The 20,227-nt window shown below is 37.0% G+C and overlaps 2 protein-coding genes across 3 annotated transcripts in view; one reads left to right on the top strand and one right to left on the bottom strand.

Annotated features, from left to right (window-relative positions):
* Positions 1-575: 575 nt before the first annotated feature.
* Positions 576-17,145, top strand: smap2 (small ArfGAP2). 2 transcript variants are annotated; one of them, XM_016530400.1, is made up of 10 exons: positions 576-1,364; positions 12,757-12,890; positions 12,981-13,066; positions 13,159-13,237; positions 13,338-13,397; positions 13,974-14,046; positions 14,125-14,246; positions 14,381-14,552; positions 14,640-14,938; positions 15,969-17,145. In XM_016530400.1, the coding sequence occupies exons 1-10, from the start codon at positions 1,262-1,264 to the stop codon at positions 16,092-16,094; spliced, it is 1,254 nt and encodes a 417-aa protein (XP_016385886.1). In that variant the 5' UTR covers positions 576-1,261; the 3' UTR covers positions 16,095-17,145. The 2 variants fall into 2 exon arrangements, with proteins under 2 accessions (XP_016385886.1, XP_016385888.1); XM_016530402.1 differs by lacking the exon at positions 576-1,364 and adding an exon at positions 1,734-1,769.
* The window catches only part of LOC107722120 (uncharacterized protein C1orf112 homolog), a 6,817-nt gene continuing 3,660 nt past the window's right edge, over positions 17,071-20,227 (bottom strand). Inside the window, exon 11 of the mRNA XM_016530345.1 lies at positions 17,071-17,262. Coding sequence (XP_016385831.1) covers positions 17,071-17,262 — 192 coding nt within the window. The remainder of the gene's footprint in view (positions 17,263-20,227) is intronic.

Below are 20,227 nucleotides of genomic sequence, written 5' to 3'. Positions count from 1 at the left end.
TAAATTAGTGTTAGTTTTTAATGTTAATTTTAATTGTTTTTATTAATTAATTTTAATGTTAGTTTAAATATTAGTAATTTTGTTGTATGTTTTTGTCATTTTTTAGATTATGTTTGTTTTAAACATTTCTATGTAATGTTTGTGAATTTTTATTTTCATTTTAACTTCAAATTAGACTTCTTATTTCATTTAGTCACCAAAGCAGCATTCCTAATCTTATCTAATTTTATATTTCTACTGTATTTTATTTCAGTTTTATTTCAATTAACAAAAAATGTTTTTACTAGTGTTTATCTGTAGTTTTTGTTAACGATAACAACACTAATATGGAATGAGCTGTGACAGTGGGATCTGCCCTTAAATATTCTATAATGGGCTTTTAAACTAAACACTAAAAATCATTGTCACAATCTTTGTAATTAATAAATTTTAACACATGAAACATAATAATAATAATAATAATACACCGGGAACACATTTTCAACCTTTTTGTTAAAATCTACATACTGCATAAGTCGGACAAAGTTCAAACATTTTTGCTTAGTGTGTGAAAGCAATACAAAACCACTGAAAGGGGAAAAAATTCTTCGAGTAATTTCACTTTTGACTCAAAACCTTTAGTTAGCTACTAAGAAATTATCCTTAAAACGTCTTGCCTGCGTGACAACACGAACATGAATGAATGTTACACGGATGTCCGCAGTGTCGTTTTTCCCCGCAGGGTGGCGCAATTTCCCATATTCTAGAAATGACACAAAGAAAGAGGTTGTAATTCACATCATTGAACAGCGAACATCACGACCGCAATTGTCTATCAGATGTTGGATGTAGTTGTGCGATCTTTTAGACACTGAATGTTTTAAACAGCACATGTCTGGCGACCGGAAGCAGGCGCAACAGAGGCAGTGCTGTGACTAAGCGAGAGTAATAACGTTACTCAAGTGTGCTCGATATGTGTCTCTGATACTGCGGGTGGAAAGTTGGGTGTCAAGGACCAGCGAATGTACAGCGAGGAATATGGTGTTGTTTTTATATGAGCAGTGGTTCAATGCCTTTTCCTCTTCCTGGTAAGATTAGCGGAAGCTAGCAGTACAGTAATGTGTTTTTTCTCTTCATCTGCAGCAGCAGCCGGTTGGTTGTGACAGTCAGCGATCCGCTTCCTGGTGTGTTTCATTAACGGATAAACATCTGAACATCTTCTCAGCGGCGTTGGACTATTTATTACTGAGCAGGTATATCAGTGAGACACTGATTTCTGAAGATGACGGGTAAATCAGTGAAAGACATTGACCGCTATCAGGCTGTTCTCACATCTCTTCTCGCGTTAGAGGAAAACAAGTTTTGTGCTGATTGTCACGCCAAAGGTAAGATTCATATTTCACAGTATATTTGCATTGAACAAATAAAAAATAAATAGTTAGAAACTGAGTTTATGTTCAGTGTTTGTGTATGAGAGGTTTGGGTTAGGCCGTGTGTGTTTGACATCAGTTGGTTTGGTGTGATGATGTCCGATTCGTGAGCGAATCGTTGTTTATGAATCGGATCTAGTTGATGAATCGGTTGAACCGGTCTGGGTTTGCACGTTTCCCAAAAGGATTGTAAGCCAGTTTATTGTAGAGACAGTTAGTGACAGTGGTTTCTACGATCTGCTTGAGCTTCATGAAGCACAACCCCGAATCACGTGGAAACAGCTCGCTCACTGTATTAAGAACTGTCTCTTGACATATCCAATAGTAGGCTAATGAGAGAGATATGCTACAAAAGTTACAGTAAGTTAAACATAAGTATGACTTGATTGTTTTTATCAACAAGCATATGAAACGAGTTGGTTTAAAAATAGCATTTTACAAAACTTTTCTTGCCATCCTAGTGATTTTAATGTTGTGTAACGTAAATGCCAATTATTTACGTTCTAAAAAGACTTTGTTTTTTATAAGCTGGTTTGCTGTACTGAAATGGGACACATTAAATAATAAACACCTTTCTTAACAAAACTTAATTAAAAATCATAACCAGGAATATGTCTCGATGGCCTTATTAAAATGTTTTATAGCATAAAAAGGCCCACGTGATGACAAAGTCCAAACATTAATTACCTGAATCGTTTTCATACTAGTTCTTTGAAAAGAACAGTTTGTTGTTTATTAGAGGTGCATAAACAACAGACAAAAATACAGTTATCCTTTATTAAACCTCGTGTCTACTAAAAGACAACAGAAAACATCCTGTTGATTTTCGCATGCATAAAAACACCAAAGCAGATCTATCATTTATCCTCCCATTTTGTCAGCTACAAGGTATAATTGTAAGAAATGGAAAACACTAGTGAAAGTAGTAGGCCTTGTGCAATACAGCTGCTTTTGCATCTAATTCTTGCATCAGCACAACTTTTTTTTTGTCTTTTTTTTTTTTTGTCAGTTCTTAATGCTTATAGACAGGATTTATTTGCTTGTTTATTTTTCTAAATAACCACTGTATTGATTTGGCCATGGGATAAAGAGTTGAAATAACATTTTGTTTTCAGTTTGAGATTGCACTGAATATACTGCTGTTGTGGTTAAAACTTTATGTTGGCATACTTCCCTGTTTGACCTCCAGCCCTTAAGGGACACAGTTCTGCCCTTCTCCTTATTCTGAGAGGCCGGCTGCTATTGGTCAGATGTAATCTGTTCCCAGCCCTCCCTGTCTTGTACTGCCCTGTACTGAGCTTGAGGACACCCAAAACTTCTCATATCCTCTCTCAACCGTATTCCAGTTGCACTCTGTCCTATTTGAATGCTCCTCTACTTGCTTTGAATGTGCCACTTGGTTGTGTAACATGTTTGTTCCCTTTTTCATGTTCTCTAAAACACAAATATGTGTAAACGTTGTTGCCCTGGGAGGGAAGAAGCGTGTGTAGTACAGCCACACCATTTCCTCGCTTTGAAAAAAAGGACCTGATCCTACAAGCAGTGAAATTCAGTTACAACTCCATGTCAGAATCAAGCCAGTCTTGTAAACAGTAGCTTGCAGTGGTCAAGCAAGGCTAACAGGTTAGATTATCAATGCGACGAGTTGTTTTCACATGTACAAATGTAGACTTTGCTCACACAGAAAAAACAAACAAGCTGTATTTTGTGTTTAAATTGTGGCGAAAATTGTGTTTAATGGTTAACTGGCATTTGACTTTGACATTTTGTGCTTTTTGAACTCATTACTGCTTCTCTGTATAGCACTTTGCTGTAGTGATGATACTATGCCTTCACACATCTGAATAGGGCAGGTGGTTCAAAGATCTAATTAGCAATTTGTTCTGAAGAGTTTTAGGTGTGGAAATAATCCTGTGTTTCTCTTTACAGGCTACACAGTTTCCATAGCAAACAAGAGTTGTGCATAATAGGGAAGATTGTTCTTATTGTTGAAGAGTGTCATGTGATAGACAGAGTATTGTGTTGGTACTGCCCTGCCATGTGTTTTGACTGCAGGGCACAAAATTAACTTTTATGCCACGCCTGCCAGTGATGGATAAATTGAGAAACTTTACTGACCATGAATATTTCTCACTGGTCATGAAAATTGCATGAACATTTATTTAAAAAGCATTTTTTTTTGTCCATGGTAAACGATTGTAAGCACACTCAGAAATAGGCCCATATATTGTGTTGTTGTGGTAGGAAGCTACAGTAACTGAGTTTTAGTACAGTATAGATTTCCTTTGATGGCTCCTTTAAGCTTGTTATGCTTGCAACATTGTGTGGCGGTAACTAGGTACCTGTTTCTTCCTGTTTTGGCTGAAGCTCACTTTCAGTAGTCTGTAATTTAAAGTTGAGCTGTAATCATGGAGGTAATACAAGTAGCTATAATAATCTCTGGAGTTCAACTGATGCCGTCTTTTTAGCGATCGATTCATTGTGCTGCTGGTACAGCAGGAACTGTGTGTATCTCCCATTAAAGGGCTATTTCTTATCTTCATGTCTGTCATCGTTTACACTTATCTGTTTCTCATTGTGTGTGGTTCTTTCAGTTCCTTTATTTCATTGTTTAGTGGCAGTTTGATTGTATGTGGGGGACTGTCTGTGTTTAAACAGCTGAATGAAATGGAAATCAGAGAACGGAAGTGGTTTTACGTGTGACCTTTTCTCCCAGAACACCTTGGTATGAGGCTCATTTGCATTCTCTTGTTCTGCGGTTGTCATGGAGATATCGCCGTGGAGGCTGGAGTGGATTGAGGATGTGATGCTGGAGGACACCATGACTGTCCCTTATAGACCCTCTCAGTCTCTCATTGAGGAGCCAATGTACTTCTGTTCCAACACAGGCTCATTGGAAAAATATGCCTGTTGCTATTTTTGTTTCTGCTTGTGCATTTTGCTACGCTTTCAAAATAAAATGTTCAGCGTCACTAGATGTCAAATGTCACTAGAATGTTATTTTGCATTTAAAGGCAGGGTATGTGATTTTTCAAAAACACTTTAGAAAACTAAATCGGGCCGAATAGCAAAGCAAACTTGTAGCCAATCAGCAATAAGGGGCGTGTCTACTCGTGATGTGGAGGAGAGAGCTTTCAGTGCATGGGACGGACATTAGCCGAGCCGAGCGACAGAAAGATAGAGATGGCGGATAAAAAACAAAAGAGGAAAACGTCTGCGGAAGGATAAGGCAAGAAGTAGGACCCGTGTAAATATCGGATCAGCTTTCCAGCGCTGGAGAGAACTCAAGGAGCGGAGGCCTGCGATCGGACGTCGAGGTTGCTTTGTTTCTTCTCAATGGGTGAGTAACACTGTGTCTACAACAGCTAAAGTCTGCCTACACTGGACGCGATCAAACGACCGTTGAAAACCATTTGAAATTTGTGTCAGCACGTCATAAATAAAACCCGGCAGCAGTTTCCTTGCCGCGCCGCTCACGTCCGTAGACATGGTGTAACATTGGTTTTGCTTTGTTTCACAGAACTAATCGTTGCCTGGGTTGCGTACGTATATGTGGGGCGGAGCTATCAAAATAGGGGCAAGACCCTTTTGGGGTAGGGGCGTGTTTGTTTTGGTGATTTCAAATATCAACATTGGCTACCAGAAATCGCTTACTCTGCCTTTAAGAATAACACAAAATGCGTAGCACCTATATTAAACCCTACCCTACCAACATAACCAAGTGTTAACCAAAGCAAACTTGAGATAAAAACATATTCACCATGTTATTTCAGCTTGCTTCTATAAGTGTTTTTTTATCGTGGCTTGTGTTTTGAGTGTTCAGCACCACAAGTGCAGTGCTGTACTAGGTGAGCCACCAAGCAATTTTACTTCATCAGAAGAGCCAATCAAATGGAGTTGGTTATGTAATGCAAATGTCAAAATGTATTGGTTTACAAATTGTACACTATTTAAAGTGTTTTATTGGTCAAGGAACCACACAAAATAATCGGCCCCGTAATTACAATTTGTTGTAATAGTAAAAGTTGTTAGTGATTTACTGGCACTAGTGGTAATTTTAGTTGGAAACTGCAGTGAATTTAATGTATAGGTACGTTTTCTGAGTTTTGCAAAAACTTCTGTTCTCTACTGTGATGCACTCAGCAACTCATAGCTCTCAAGAACTAAACAAACTAGATGTTGTCTGCGAATGAAAAAATGGTTGTAATGGTGTCTAATAAACAAGAGCATACAAGGATACCAGTTGAATGTATTTACAAAGACCCTTCTTTGAGGTTTCCGATAATTTTTAAGAGGCTATATCAGATGTTGATCCTGTGTGAGCTGCATCATGTGCTGGAAGCATCACTCTCCCTTTGTAACATTTTGTTTTGAGTTACACAGTTGTTATTTCTAGAAGCTGATGCACAAATAAGGAATGAATGAAAGGCTTTTATTCACATGGTTGCCACATGATGCCCTTCACTTTACTGTACTCTCTACAGATCAGGAACATTGGTAAAGAGGCAAAATAAACGATCAGATATGAACAACTGATCTAAAGTGTTTAATTTGAATATATTTTAAGATGTTAAGACATTGAAGTAAATACTCAATGAACTTTTAGTGTTAAAGGGATACCCAAACATGAAAAATGTTGTCATCATTTACTGTACTCAGAAGAACTGTTTGGTTCTTCAAAATGTCTTTTTTTTGTGTTCAACATAAGACAGAAACTTATACAGGTTTGGAACAACATGAGGGTGAGTAAATGATTCTAGAAGCTGATGCACAAATAAGGAATGAATGAAAGGCTTTTATTCACATGGTTGCCACATGATGCCCTTCACTTTACTGTACTCTCTACAGATCAGGAACATTGGTAAAGAGGCAAAATAAACGATCAGATATGAACAACTGATCTAAAGTGTTTAATTTGAATATATTTTAAGATGTTAAGACATTGAAGTAAATACTCAATGAACTTTTAGTGTTAAAGGGATACCCAAACATGAAAAATGTTGTCATCATTTACTGTACTCAGAAGAACTGTTTGGTTCTTCAAAATGTCTTTTTTTTTTTGTTCAACATAAGACAGAAACTTATACAGGTTTGGAACAACATGAGGGTGAGTAAATGATGAGGGTGATTTTCATTTTTGGGTATCCCTTTAGCAATAAAAGTTCATTGAACTATTCCTTTAATATGATTTATCACATTTTTTATATTCAAGTAGTTTTAATTTAATACATTATATTGCATAGAAATAAACAAAGTAAAAAAATAAAATAAAAATAAATATCTGTTTTAATGATAATTTTTACATAGTGGTTTTTTTTGTGTGTGTGTGTGTGTGATTGCATGTGATCACATGTGACATGTGATTGCCATCCGAATCATAAATGTCAGCGTTTGTCCTTCCACACCAAGACTGAGAAATACAGGGTTGTGCGGTAAAGTAATTAAGCTAACCTTTTTTGAGACTTTATTTTGTTTTTTAGTACCAATATCACAAAATTAGGATGAATAAAGGAAATTAGGATGAATATATAAATTATAGGTTAAGGGATTCTTTAGAATCTGCATCAGGCTGTTATTTCGGACCACAATAATGTTTGCAGTTCACATTCACATTCATGAATTTGACAAGCTAACACATTGCCTTTGGCAGCCCTCATTTAAATAGAATGTCTGGAAATGTGAACTCTAGTGCCTGTAGTCTGCACATTCCCAGGGTCTGACCTGCGTGGGAACTGCTTTGGCACACTTACAAAATGGCTGTGTGAATTAATACTTAGTTTAAAGATTGGTGTTAGTAATGTTGTATATTTACTGCTAGGTGTTGCAGATGTCCTCCATTAATAAGAGACATCATAACAGAGCTACAACCGTCGTGTCAGCTTTGGAGATTAGCATGAGAGTCAGACTGCAGTGCTAATACTGCCGCTCACAGACAGAGAGTTCATGTCTACATAATTAAGAACATGGCCTGTCTTTATGAATTTTCATCCTGAATAAAACAAGAAGTCCATCTGCTCTGAGGGTGCCAGAGTCAGTTCATGTCCTCTGGTTATTTTGCGATAGGAGAAGCTCTGTAGTTCCCAGAAAAACTGGCAGCCTGACAGGCCAAGAACCCCTCAACCCATTTGGAGAAACTGGGTCTTTAGTTCACAGCCCGGTCTGTGATTCCCCCATAATGCTTTTCTTAGTACAGATTCATTTAGAGCTTCTCAGATTCTTGTTTTGAGACGTGTGGCTTAATGCATCCTTAACAGGTTTGACTATGTATTAAAGAGAGTGTCCACTATCTGTGTGTTAGGCCCGATGTTTGTTTGGTACACATCTTCTCACAGCAGGACCAACCAAAGTCCATGTTTCTGTTGGTCTTCTTTCTTGTTGTTTGATTCAGGAGCGCTTTCATGCATCTTTTCTTGCATCCCTCTTTTGGCAGACTAGAGTGCTGTCTGTCAGAGGAACACATTGTAGATCACAGCATGTTAATGTCACTTTAACAGCAACATTACGACAGCTTTGCGGCCCTGTAAATTTCCACACAGACACTGTAAAAAAGACTCCTGTTAAGCTGGAGGGAAAGTGTTCACACTTTCTTGTAGGTCAACAGTTGTCTGGAGTGTGTCAAGGAAATGTAGGGCTCCATATTAAAAACTCTCTGCCAGTAGCTCAGATTTGATCTGCCTACATACAATTTTAGCAACATTGTACACTATGCAGTGCCATTCAAAATTTAGGGGACAAAAAAAGACGTCTACATTGTTAAATAAATGCTTTTCTTTTGAACTTTGTATTTGTCAAAGAATACTTTATGTAAGTGTAATAATTTTTTTAATCTGCACAGCTTTTCAACATTGATGATAATAAAAATAATAATACAATTTCTTGAGCAGCAAATCAGCCTGTTAGAATGATTTCTGAAGGATCGTGTGACACTGAAGACTGGAGTAATGCCTGGTGAAAATTCATCACAGGAATAAATTACATGTAAATATAAATATAATAAAATAGAAAACAATTAATTTTAATTTTGTAATAATATTTTGATTACTGTATTTTGATCAAATAAACACATCCTTGGTGAGCATAAGACAACATTATAAAAACAAGATAAAAAAACATTAAAAATATATTGGTGAACCCCCAACCTTTGAAAAGTAGTGTGTAAATATGATTATTTGTAATAAATGTATAAAATTAATAAGAATGTAAATGTACATAAATGCAGAATATTTTAATTTTATCCCATAAATATTAAGATTATATTTAATAAATATATTAAGTAAAAATGTATTTAAAGTACATAATGTATTTTATTTCGTTTAATTTATTTGTAAATCAAGTACAACCTAATGTTTATTTTATATTTATTTATATACTTGTACTGTATTTATCAACAAAAAATATTGTATTTTTAGAAAATATATGGGGATAAAATCTTGTCTGTGTTAGCCAGCTACTGACAAGGTTTAAATAAAACACAAAATTCTGGTGGTGGTCAGTTAAGGAATATTGAGATATTGAGCTGTGATGCTCATTCCTCTGTACTATAGTGCCTACCAAAAAAAAAAAAAAAAGCACATGTATGTGTACACAACTCTCTTAGAGTGTAAGAGCCATCCTTAATGTTTAGCCCTAAAGTAATTTCCCTTGCTGCTATAGGTTGATCTGGGGAAGACTCAAGCTCTCCTCTAGTGTAAGTCAATGGGATGTTTTGCTCTTGTTTCGTCATCTACCAGGTCAAAAATCATAATCATAATCACGTAGAAATAAAACAACACATATCTCATCTATAAGCTGCCTATTCAAGGTATCATGTCTATTAAAATTAGGCTAACACTGCAGAATGATTTTCCCACTGGGTTCAAATCCCAAACTGTAAGTACAAGCATGGTGATGTTTGGCTTAACAAGTACCACTAATAAACAGGTGGCTTGGCATGTGTCCTTTCTCAGGCTCTTACTGGTGCTTCTCTCTAACACGCTAATAAGTGTGATCTGCATGTGCAAATCTCTCTGTCCTGCATCTCTTTTGTGCTTCACCCTGAAACCTGCCTGACTCCACATGACTGTTTATTACAGCCACACATGTTCTTCAGTCCGTCCTCCATCCCACATGAAATCTCTCTCTCTCTCTCTCTCTCTCTCTCTCTCTCTCTCTCTCTCTCGCTGTGTTTGTGCTGACGTCCTCCAGTAATACCGCTCAAGCTGATTACCCCTTAGCCATGAGAGAGAGAGAGGAGGGATATTTGTAGCTGGAGGATGAATAGGTAATCTAAAGAGGCCCACAGTACACAAGCGCTCATGAAAATTGTGTTTTATACAGCTGCTGCGAACCAGCATGCGTCCCGTTGGGAATATCCCTTTCCTCTGGCACAAGGCCATCTCACATTAGAGCCTGTGCCAAATCTCAGATGTGAGTGTGACCATGAGCATACTGCAGACGTAAACCCAAGCCCTGGTGCTACATTAAAGGCCAAATCAACACATTTATAGCAGAATAAATATCAGAGCTCAGATTTCATGATTGGATTTGGGCTTTCCCAGCTTTTTTGGTACAAAGAAACTGTTCAAACAAGCAAGGTTAGATGGTCTCGCCTATATTGATTTCCAGAATACAGACTGGTCCACTTCCGCCCACTTAGACAGGAAGAGACCGTCTGAACGACATTTAAAGCACCCAACCACAGTTTATTTGTTTTATGTGCTGTTTAGGGGTGAGTGAATCTGAAATGGCATCAGATAATAGCACAATAATAGAATAGTGAAATAAATGAATGTATGTATGTTAGTTATATGGCTCAACCAGAAGTCGACTTGTGCTTTTGTTAGTTCATTTATTTGAAGTACTTAGAAAATTAATTATGCAGTTCTGTTTGTGAATATTTAGTTTATTTATTTATAACTCTGAAATGGCATCAGATAATAGCACAATAATAGAATAGTGAAATAAATGAATGTATGTATGTTAGTTATATGGCTCAACCAGAAGTCGACTTGTGCTTTTGTTAGTTCATTTATTTGAAGTACTTAGAAAATTAATTATGCAGTTCTGTTATTCTGTAATATTTAGTTTATTTATTTATAAGGTTCTTTTCAGTGGATCAAAACCATACATCACAACCAATGTAGTCCAATTCCTAAACAAATGACTCTCATGAGTTGATTCTTTTTCATTTATCACTTACTATATTCATACTATATTATAATGACAATGTGTAGACAAAAAATATACATTATTGTTTTTTTCCAGTAATATTTTACAAATATTAATGAATAAAATATGCCATCATATTGTTTACTGTTCAAAAATATTAGATTTTTAGGTAACACTTTATTTTAAGATGTCCTTGTTACACTTTACATGTACTTACTATTATAATAACACTTAATTATGCATATACATGCAAGCATAACCCTAAACCAAACCCTAACCATATAGTAAGTACATGTAGTTAATTAATATTACTCCGTACTTAAATGTATAATTACACTGTAACAAGGACACCTTAAAATAGTGTAACCGATTTTTATAACACATTATTGTTAACATTATAACATATTACATTATATTATTTTTTTTAATATAATTTAAAATAACCGTTATTTATTTTTATATATTTTTTTAAATGTAATTTATTCCTGTGAAGGCAAAATGTAATTTTCAGAAGCTACTACATCTTCATTGTAACACAATCTTTCAGAAATCAGTAATATGCTGATTTGGTGCATTAATATGCTGTTGTGCTGCTTAACATTTTTGTGGAAACTATGGTACATTTAAAAAAAAATTTTTTTTTTTGATAAATAGGAAGTTCAAAAGAACAGAATTTGAAAAATGAATATTAAAATGTTAAATATTAAAATATTAAATTCAAATATTACAGTTTTTACTCTCACTTTTGATCAATTTAATTCATTCTTACTGAATAAAAGTGTTTTTTTCTAATAAAACTACTAAAAGAATCATTCCATAGAATTGCTGAACAAACGGAATCGTTAAAATGATTCTGTTTCCTTTCCTACTCAAACAAAACGGATTCTTTTTCAGAGATTTAATGCAAAGCAAACTTTGTCAAATCCAGTTACTTCCGCACAATCCTCACAAACTGATTGGAGCTTGTTATTTTTAAAAGTGCTTTTGAGTTTTGTATGCAATACGCATGAGACTGTCAGCGGATGGCGCATGGGCGTGCCATATTGATGCTTACTCAAGGTTAGAGGCAAACTGTCTATTTTGTGTCAAATTAGATCCACTCAGATGAATATAAGCACAGCAGGTATGACCGTCCCAGGATGCTGTGTGCTTGTTCCAGAGAACTCTAAGCAATTAAGCAGAAATGTTGCCACAACAATCCTCTGTGACGTCACATCAGGAGCCCAGCCAGAACAATAACTTAATATAGTGCTGCCACCTATTGGCCAAAACTGATATTGCGTCAGCAGGAAAGCTCAATTCTTGTGCTCAGAGACAGTCTTAGGCGTTGTCTTTGAAGCTAGCTCATGTCTCAGGAGAGTACGGTTACATAATGTGTTTAAAGTAGATAAAATGGGGGAAATGGTGATAACAGCACGTATATATGCAGCTTGAGGCATGGTTCTGATTCAGATGACTTTGTTGAAGGTAGTGTGGGCTTTATCATGACTATGCGCCTGTGCGTCTTCATACACGTGTGATTTAAGAGCAGTGGGAAGGACTACAGATGCTGCAGGGGGCTGGTGGGTGTGCGTTATCAGCGTTGTGCCAGCGTGACAGTCCACATGACTGCCCAAACTGGATTAGTCATTGCAGTGCGTGAAGCTTCTTATTTTCTCTTCTAATGCCAAGCAGGAGAATGTAAATATCACTCCTCAGCAGGCTCCCTCTATCTTTCGCTTCCGTCTGTCTGTGTTTTTCTGTCCGTTCTCTCCTTCACTGACTCATTAAATTGCTTCAGCCAGGGTTGGGCTGAATTCTGACCATGAGAACTGGCTCGTTTTCAATTCACAGAATGGCATTTGAATGTAATTGAATTGGCCACATCCCACAGGAAGTTGAATCGTAATGACAGGAAGAGGAATTTGTTGAATTTTAAATGATATGTGACAGCATCTGCAATTGTGTAACTTCATGAAAATGAATGTTAGTGTCAAATTTTGTAACATGATCACAATTTAAAATAACTTCTTGAATAAATGAGAGCATTCCGGGAAATTAATTGCTCTTCCACAATGATTGATCAAATTAAAGTTTTTAAAGATGTAATTAAATACTTTTGAATTAAATTCCTGTATAAAGTGACATTTCAGTATTAATTAGGCTATTTCTATCATTTAAAAAAAAAAAGTAGAATAAACTAGTTTTCTTTGCACATCAGGTCCCAGATGGGCATCCTGGAATCTTGGAATCTTCATTTGTATCCGCTGTGCGGGAATCCATCGGAATCTTGGCGTGCACATATCACGAGTTAAATCCATAAACCTGGACCAGTGGACTCATGAGCAGATACAGGTAAGCTTTATGGATCAAGGTTTCCAGTAGAAAGGGACGCATTTATGTGTATATGGCTGATTGATTTACATGTGTTTGTGTTGTGCTCAGTCTGTTCAGGAGATGGGGAATGCCAAAGCTCGGCGACTATACGAGGCCTTTTTACCAAAGTGCTTCCAGCGCCCAGAGACAGACCAGTATCCTTTAGCGCTTATATACAGTATGTGTGTGCAATGTTTAAGCTTCTTCTCCCCTCATGTTAAAGGTTTCCTTAAGCTACACCTTACAGAGCTGCTGAGATTTTTATCCGTGACAAATATGATAAGAAGAAATACATGGATAAATGCATTGACATCCAGTCCTTCAGGGTGAGTCCTGAAATGTTGGAATTAAAAATTGTCATTGTAATTTTATCTTTTACTTTGATTTTGTAAAATAATAAAAAATTTATTTTCTTTACATTGTCAGAAAGAAAAGAGTGAGGCAGTGACGAAAGAGGCTCCTGTTGTTTTTGAAAAGATGAAGCTGGTGGGTTTCTGCATTTGTGAAATTTTTATTTTTTTAATTTTATTATTTTTATTATAATCAATTATACAAATAATAAATAATATTGTAATAAAGAAATACATGTAATTCTACATCTTGATTTAATGTGCTTTTTTAATCTTTCTAATTTAGATTAGAATTGAATTATTTTAATATTAATAATAATAAATACTTTGTAGTCATATATTGAGGCCCTGGCCCCCTGTTTTAGAGCCACTAGTTTATAGACATAAAACCTGGAAGATAATTTTTTGAGCCATGCGTTCCTTCTGGAATTCCTATTGGGTTTTTAGAATAGCAGTTTTTGATTTCCGAGTAAAATTGTGGTTAATAATACTTGAAGAGACTTTCATGCTTTGTTCTAACCATATACTGCATACCCATATACATAAACTGAACACAATCACAAAACATTTTCATTTTAAAATCACATTAGAAATTTCTAAAGGAGCCTTCCAAGTTGACCTTCAAATTGACGCCTTGACTGAACAACTCTCATTTAAATAACAAAATGGTGTTTCCATCATTAACACATGATAATGTTTGTTTGTCTTTTAGAAAAAAGATGAGTCACAACAATTCAAAAACAGTCCAAAGCAGTCACAGTCAGTTAATGACTTACTAGGACTAGGTAAGAAGCTAACAGACACACCATACACATCAGTACAATCACAATATGGATGCTTGATGTTGAAACTTTCTTTCTCAGACGCCCCTGCTCCTCAAGCTACCGTGTCCAATGGCAAACCAAGCACTGAACTCAGTCCCGCCCTCGACCAATTTAGCTCTCTGCCTGCTGCCGTCAGCAGCTCAAACTCCTCCAGGAGCACGGTAAAGATTTTCATACAGCCCAGAGTTTTCACTTCATTCTCACTGTCCTTTGACTTTCATGGATCCATGTTTTGAGTGATTAATGCATGTAATGCAATCAAGTAGTTTAAGTGTTTTTTTTTCCTCCACTGTAGCCTAGCTCAGGGTCCATGCCCACTGGACGGGTAGCAGCATCAGTGCCCGAAAACCTCAGCCTGTTTCTTGATCCCCCCTCCAAAAGTGAGGACAGCGGAAAAAAGATGTCTAAGGACTCAATCCTGTCCCTGTATGGCAGTAAAGCACCACAAACAAACATGGCTGCTCATGGTGAGATTAGTTTCAGGATGAAGGCATATTTGAAATGGTTTCTGTCGCTTTGTGCTGTTTATGCATGTTTATCTGTTTCTGTTTTAGCTGGCATGTACATGGGAGCAGCCCAGATGGGCTATGTCCCTGCTGCAGGATACGGCCAATACCAGGCCCTGGGTGCCCAGCAGGGCATGATGGGGCCTATGATGGCTCCACAGATGAACATAGTGGGACAGGCAGGTGTCATGCCGCACACCGGAGTGGCAGCTGCGCCTCCGTACATGGCAGGGGTGCAGGGGGGCGTAATGGGAATGCAGAACGGGATGATGGGAAGCATGGCAGCAGTTCCTCAGCAGGCATATGGAACACAGCAGGCCCAACAGCTGCAGTGGAACATCAGCCAGGTAACAAGCACTGAAATCACAATTACCATGCTGACTTGAAACAGCAAATATTTTATGCTTTGTTCACAGTGATAGCCCAAAACATTTTTATGTATGTTTAACTCCAATCCATTTTTGAGTTTGTTACTGCAAAAACACACGTTATAAAGAGTTTCAAATTTCAAATTAAAATTCTATCATCATTTACGCACCCTCATGTTGTTCCAATCATGTATTACATTGAAATGCATTACAAATGCATTGAATTGACAGTAAAGACATTTATAATGTTACAAAATGTTGCTGTTCTTTTCAACTTTCTATTCATATTCCTGACAAAAATGTTAGTTTACACAAAAACATTAAAAGCAGAACTTTTTCAACATTGATAATATGAAATGTTTATTGAGCACAGCTTTGCCATCACAGGGAATGACTTACATTATTATTATTATTTTTTAATATATTAAAATACACAGCAATTTTAAATTGTAATAATATTCCACAAAATAATACTGTTTTTTTTACTGTATTTATGATTATGATAATTGCAGCCTTGGTGAGCACGAGACTTCTATCAAAAATGTTTTAAAAAAATGATATCAACCCCAAACTTTTGAACATTATTGTTCTTACTCTTATAAATGTTAACATAATATTTAAGTTAATAGTAATTTCAATTTCATCTGTTCCTCAAATGAAGCTGTTGTGTGGCTGATGATGATGCAGATGTTCTTTTACGATGCATTTATGATACTTTTTTCACTCTTTTTGAAGCTTGAATGCTTCTTTTCTTTGTCTCCTAGTTCCCTGTGGAACATGAGGCTGTGACAGTTTGCTTCCTTGAAAGCTTCAGTCCCCAATTAATTGTTCTGTATTGCCAAAAACAACTGGTATAAGGTTTCTCTTTTTGTGTTCCACTTAAAAAAAAAGAAAAAGTCACAGGTTTGGAACAACATGAGGGAAAACGAAATGAAATCACCAAATGGCAGTGTCATTGTTGTTTTCTGTTAATTGCCTGTAATAACCATTTCTGTTGTGTCTCTCACAGATGACTCAACACATGGCAGGAATGAATTTCTACGGTGCCAGTAACATGATGGGATACGGGCAGCCCATGGACGGGGCGGCTGCTCCCGGTTCAAATCCAATGCTCGGGTCGCACGTGTGGAAGTGATGTCATAGAGAGAAAGAGAGTGGGACAGCGTGTCTGAATTGGTTGGGCTCGGTTGGCGCCACGACTGACTGACAGCAGAAGGGGAACAGATTGTAGGAGCAAACACTTTGGGGAGTTGATTAGATGATCGCAACCGAAGCAAAGTCTCTACCTCCCTCATTCTCAGACCCAGATTCTCATGCTTGCCTTCAAACAGTAACATACTCAGAGAGAGAATAGAAGTGTCATTCGCGAGGTAGAGTGTGTATTCACTTTTCAGCCGAATGTCAGCTTTGATGTTCCCAGATGATGTGTTTTTGCTACATCCGCTTGAAGATTTGGTTTTCTGTTCTCTCTTTGATCAGTGTTAAGATGCGATCACATTTACCGTTTCTAGGCGAATTTTCACAGGCAAAATCTGGTTAGGAATCTGGAATTTTTTTGCGTGAGGGAGATTGGTTTCCCCTCGCAGATTTTGCTTGTGAATTTGCCACGTTGACCAACAGAAACCTGCTTGGTGTGACTTTTGTGTGAGCTGTGCTTCATACTTCACTGTTGACAATATACAATTACCCTTTTTGACCCACAGCATTTCGCCAAAATGACGCTAATGCGACAGCATCTTTAGTTTCAGTTAACAAAGCTTGTTTCATTTCTGAAAGACTTTTATCATATAGATATATATGTAACAGTCTATGTCTCATCATAAGCATGTTTGCAGTCATAAATGAACAGCTAGAAGCAATTTTAGTTATTAAAGATCTTAAACTTTGATACTGCTGGGGAAAATATCCATTTTGTGTCTGTGCTATCAGGTTCTGCAATGATACTCTTGTATTGTCGTCTTTCTAACGCACAGGGTACAGCTAAGCCACTTTGACTTTGCTTTCTGTCACATTCGCTCTCAACTCAGGAGAAATAAAGACTTGGGAGGATGAGGGTTCTCACATCCATCTCATAGCAGGACATTCACATTCAGCCAAAGATTTATTAATGCTCAGCAGTCGGCACAGATCTTTGGAACGATACGTTCTAGATGGATCCATGCTGCTGTTTGTCGTTTCAGAGCATTGCGGTTTGACCTCAAGAGTGTAGTGGCACCATTGATTGTATTGTGCACTGCTTTTCTCCTCATTACTGAGTGCAGGGTCACCGCTGGCGGAGAGAACGAAATTTTGGGACACTGAGGCTGCAGTTTGGACCAAGACCAAATGAATGTTTCACTCTGACTGCTGCCCGGAGAGCAGAGTTTGCCATGGCCACTGTGTGAAGTTCATTCAAAGCAGTCAGCTTGGGGTTTTATTGCGTGCTGTGTGTTTGAGCCTAACGTCTGCTTCTACACTCTAAAAAATGCTGGGTTAAATTCAACCCAGTGCTGGGTAAAATAGGGACAAACCCAGCAATTGGGCTGTTTTGACCCAGCGGTTGGGTTAAATGTTTAACCCAACCTTCTGGGTAGTAACCCAACCGCTGGGTCAAAACAACCCAATTGCTGGGTTTGTCCCTATTTTACCCAGCACTGGGTTGTATTTAACCCAGCATTTTTTAGAGTGTAAAGTAACCAAATGAGATGAGGTTCACTCTTGATCTTATTTTAAACTAGAGCATTTGAAAAGAAGAAGCTAGGACCCCTTTAAAACTGCTGACAAACAGCCTAAGATGGTTTGTTGGTCTGGTTTACTGGTTTCAGACAGGTTTTAGGCACTTACGGCAACTAGCCTGGCTGGGATACCAACAAGACCAGAAATCTATCTTAGACTGGTTTGTGTATTTATTAATTTTTTTTCAGGGTTAAGCAGTTGTACATGCATTAAACATGTCTGTGCTTTTGTGTTTAATTTTTTAGGTCATAGCCATAGAGACTCAAAATGTTCTACCCAGGAAGCATTTTTTTCCGCTCAATGACAGTGTATATGACCGTGATTTGTAAAAGAGTTCATTGCGCTAGGCTTCTCAACATTCTACAATATTTGGTTGCTGTTTTTTACTGTAGACCTGAATGTGAAGAATTGTTTGCTAATATTATTACTTATGCTTTTTATACCTTGGTGAATATGTGGTCTGAAATGACACTGTCATTGTGGTCTTGCACATCACTGCCCTCTACTGGCCAATAAGTGATCATCAGTGATGTACAGTGGTGTTTGTATCACATCATTTGTTGCTGAATGTTTTTTTTATTGTGCAAAAAGTTTAAATTTTAATCTGCACTGCATTTTTTAGGTTTTGTATGTTTGGTTTGTTTATTCTGATTAAATGGGACCATTCCTATCTCATAATTAGGCACACGTGAACCATGTTTGTGATATAATGTGACATAACCCTCTAAATATGGTCCAAGGTTTTATCTTTAATTTAAAACTATTGTTATAATGGCACTTTACCATAGCAGCTTGTATGCATGAATCGTTCATTGAGAAAGTTTGATTAGACAACATTCAATTTGTGTGCATGCTAGACATTCCAAAACAGCAATCATTGGACGTTCAAACTGACGTCATACTGTATCAGTGGGCTGAAAAGTATTGCTGCTGATTGGATTCATCTGCTTTCAACCTTTCACTTGATTGTATCTGTCCGGGTTTGAGTGATTTGGATCAGGTCATTTAACGAATGTTGTAGTGCTCTATGTAAAGCAATATGGGGTCCTGTTTAAAATTTGATTTACAATATTGGCACATAGGTAATCTGTAGAGAAGCAATCATTCTAGAGGTCTTTTACCAAATGCAACTGCTACGTATACAGTGCACATTTCATTCAACACCTAAAATAAATGCTTTTGTTTTAAGCTAGAGGTAAATGTTTAAACCTCTATTGATGTGTTCTCAGTATGCATCAAATGTTTCCTTTTTGGAATATGGAGGGCTTGTTTTTTTACACACGCTTGCAGACTCAAGGAAGAGACTCCGACAGCTGTGTAATGGTTTTCATCGCTCCTTTTGGTGAAACGGTGCTAAAACATCATCTGCCCACATTACTTTGTGGAGGTCTTGAACATTCTTCCTCTGTGAACTCTCACATGAGAGGATGTAACGTCATGTGAGTGTCTGTTATGCTGAAGTGATCCCATCATTGTGGCTCACAGTAAATGTGTAGATGCAGTATGTGGGTTACTTGCAAAGTTTGTATTTAAGTTCCTTTTCAGAAATGCATTACAAAGGCTTGAATGTGAAATAAGAAATAAACATCTTGACTGCAATTAAGCATTGTGATGTGATGTGATTATATATGGTGCATTTTCTTTAGTGGCACAAATGCAATGAATAAAATAATCATCCACACACTAGAATAAAACTCTTTGGGAGGTGTAGAAATTCTTTACAAATGAGGGTTGTGCAGCTTTATATGCATTGAAATGTATTTTATTTTCAATTTGCATATACTCATTCAACTTTTTATGTTATAATGTTAATTAGTGAATGAAGTGTTTTAGTAGAAGCAGCGATTCAACAACGGTTGTTGTAGCTGCCTGTGTGGAGAATATGTACCTGATTCGTCTATGGACAGAAGTACTGGGGCAGCCCCTTCTAATGAACAGGTTTGATTACTTTAGTAATTTCCATGAGTACAAATCTCGAAATCAAATCTAATGTTAAAGCATATAATGACATTCTAGGGAACTGTGTGCTTTTAATTTTATAGCAACAGTTTGGACCGGACCCTTTTTTTTTAATTCTAACATGACAATGCCTCTGTAAGGCAAGGTTCAAAAAGAAATGATTGTGGAAGAATTTGACTGGTCTGCAGAAAGCCAAGTCCTAGTCCCTCTGGTGTGACTTTAGGGGCTGTTTGTTTACACCTGGTCACTTCACGCGTTTTGTCTGATCGGATAGCTATCCGATCGTGAAAAGACCAGGTGTAAACAGGCCCTAAATGCAGACCTTGAGCCAAAAACTCGTCACCCATGACTTGTACAAAACTGATGCAACAGAGATGGAAATACAATTTTTAAATACATAAATTATGTTTCCATCTTTGTAATGTAGTAATTTTCCAGGACATTATCCGTTATCCATTATCCATTATCCATTGTAACCCTTTAACCCGAAGCACAAAATACAATGCGTAATTTAAAATGCAGGTAAAATCCTGTGAATTCTTTTCTTAGAGTGTAGCATACTGACTACTAATACACTGCTTAAAACTAATTGTT

This window comes from Sinocyclocheilus rhinocerous, unplaced genomic scaffold, assembly GCF_001515625.1.
Source record: "Sinocyclocheilus rhinocerous isolate Xijiao unplaced genomic scaffold, SAMN03320098_v1.1 scaffold781, whole genome shotgun sequence".
Taxonomy (NCBI): Eukaryota; Metazoa; Chordata; class Actinopteri; order Cypriniformes; family Cyprinidae; genus Sinocyclocheilus; species Sinocyclocheilus rhinocerous.
The sequence above is the reverse complement of the archived record's forward strand: the minus strand, read 5'-3'. Positions and strand labels throughout refer to the sequence as shown.

Coding starts and splice junctions, on each gene's coding strand:
- smap2 (XM_016530400.1), top strand. CDS start 1,262: ATGACGGGTAAATCAGTGAAAGACATTGACCGCTATCAGGCTGTTCTC. Junction 14,047..14,124: donor TAATGACTTACTAGGACTAG/GTAAGAAGCTAA, acceptor TTTCTTTCTCAG/ACGCCCCTGCTCCTCAAGCT. Junction 14,553..14,639: donor AACAAACATGGCTGCTCATG/GTGAGATTAGTT, acceptor TTTCTGTTTTAG/CTGGCATGTACATGGGAGCA.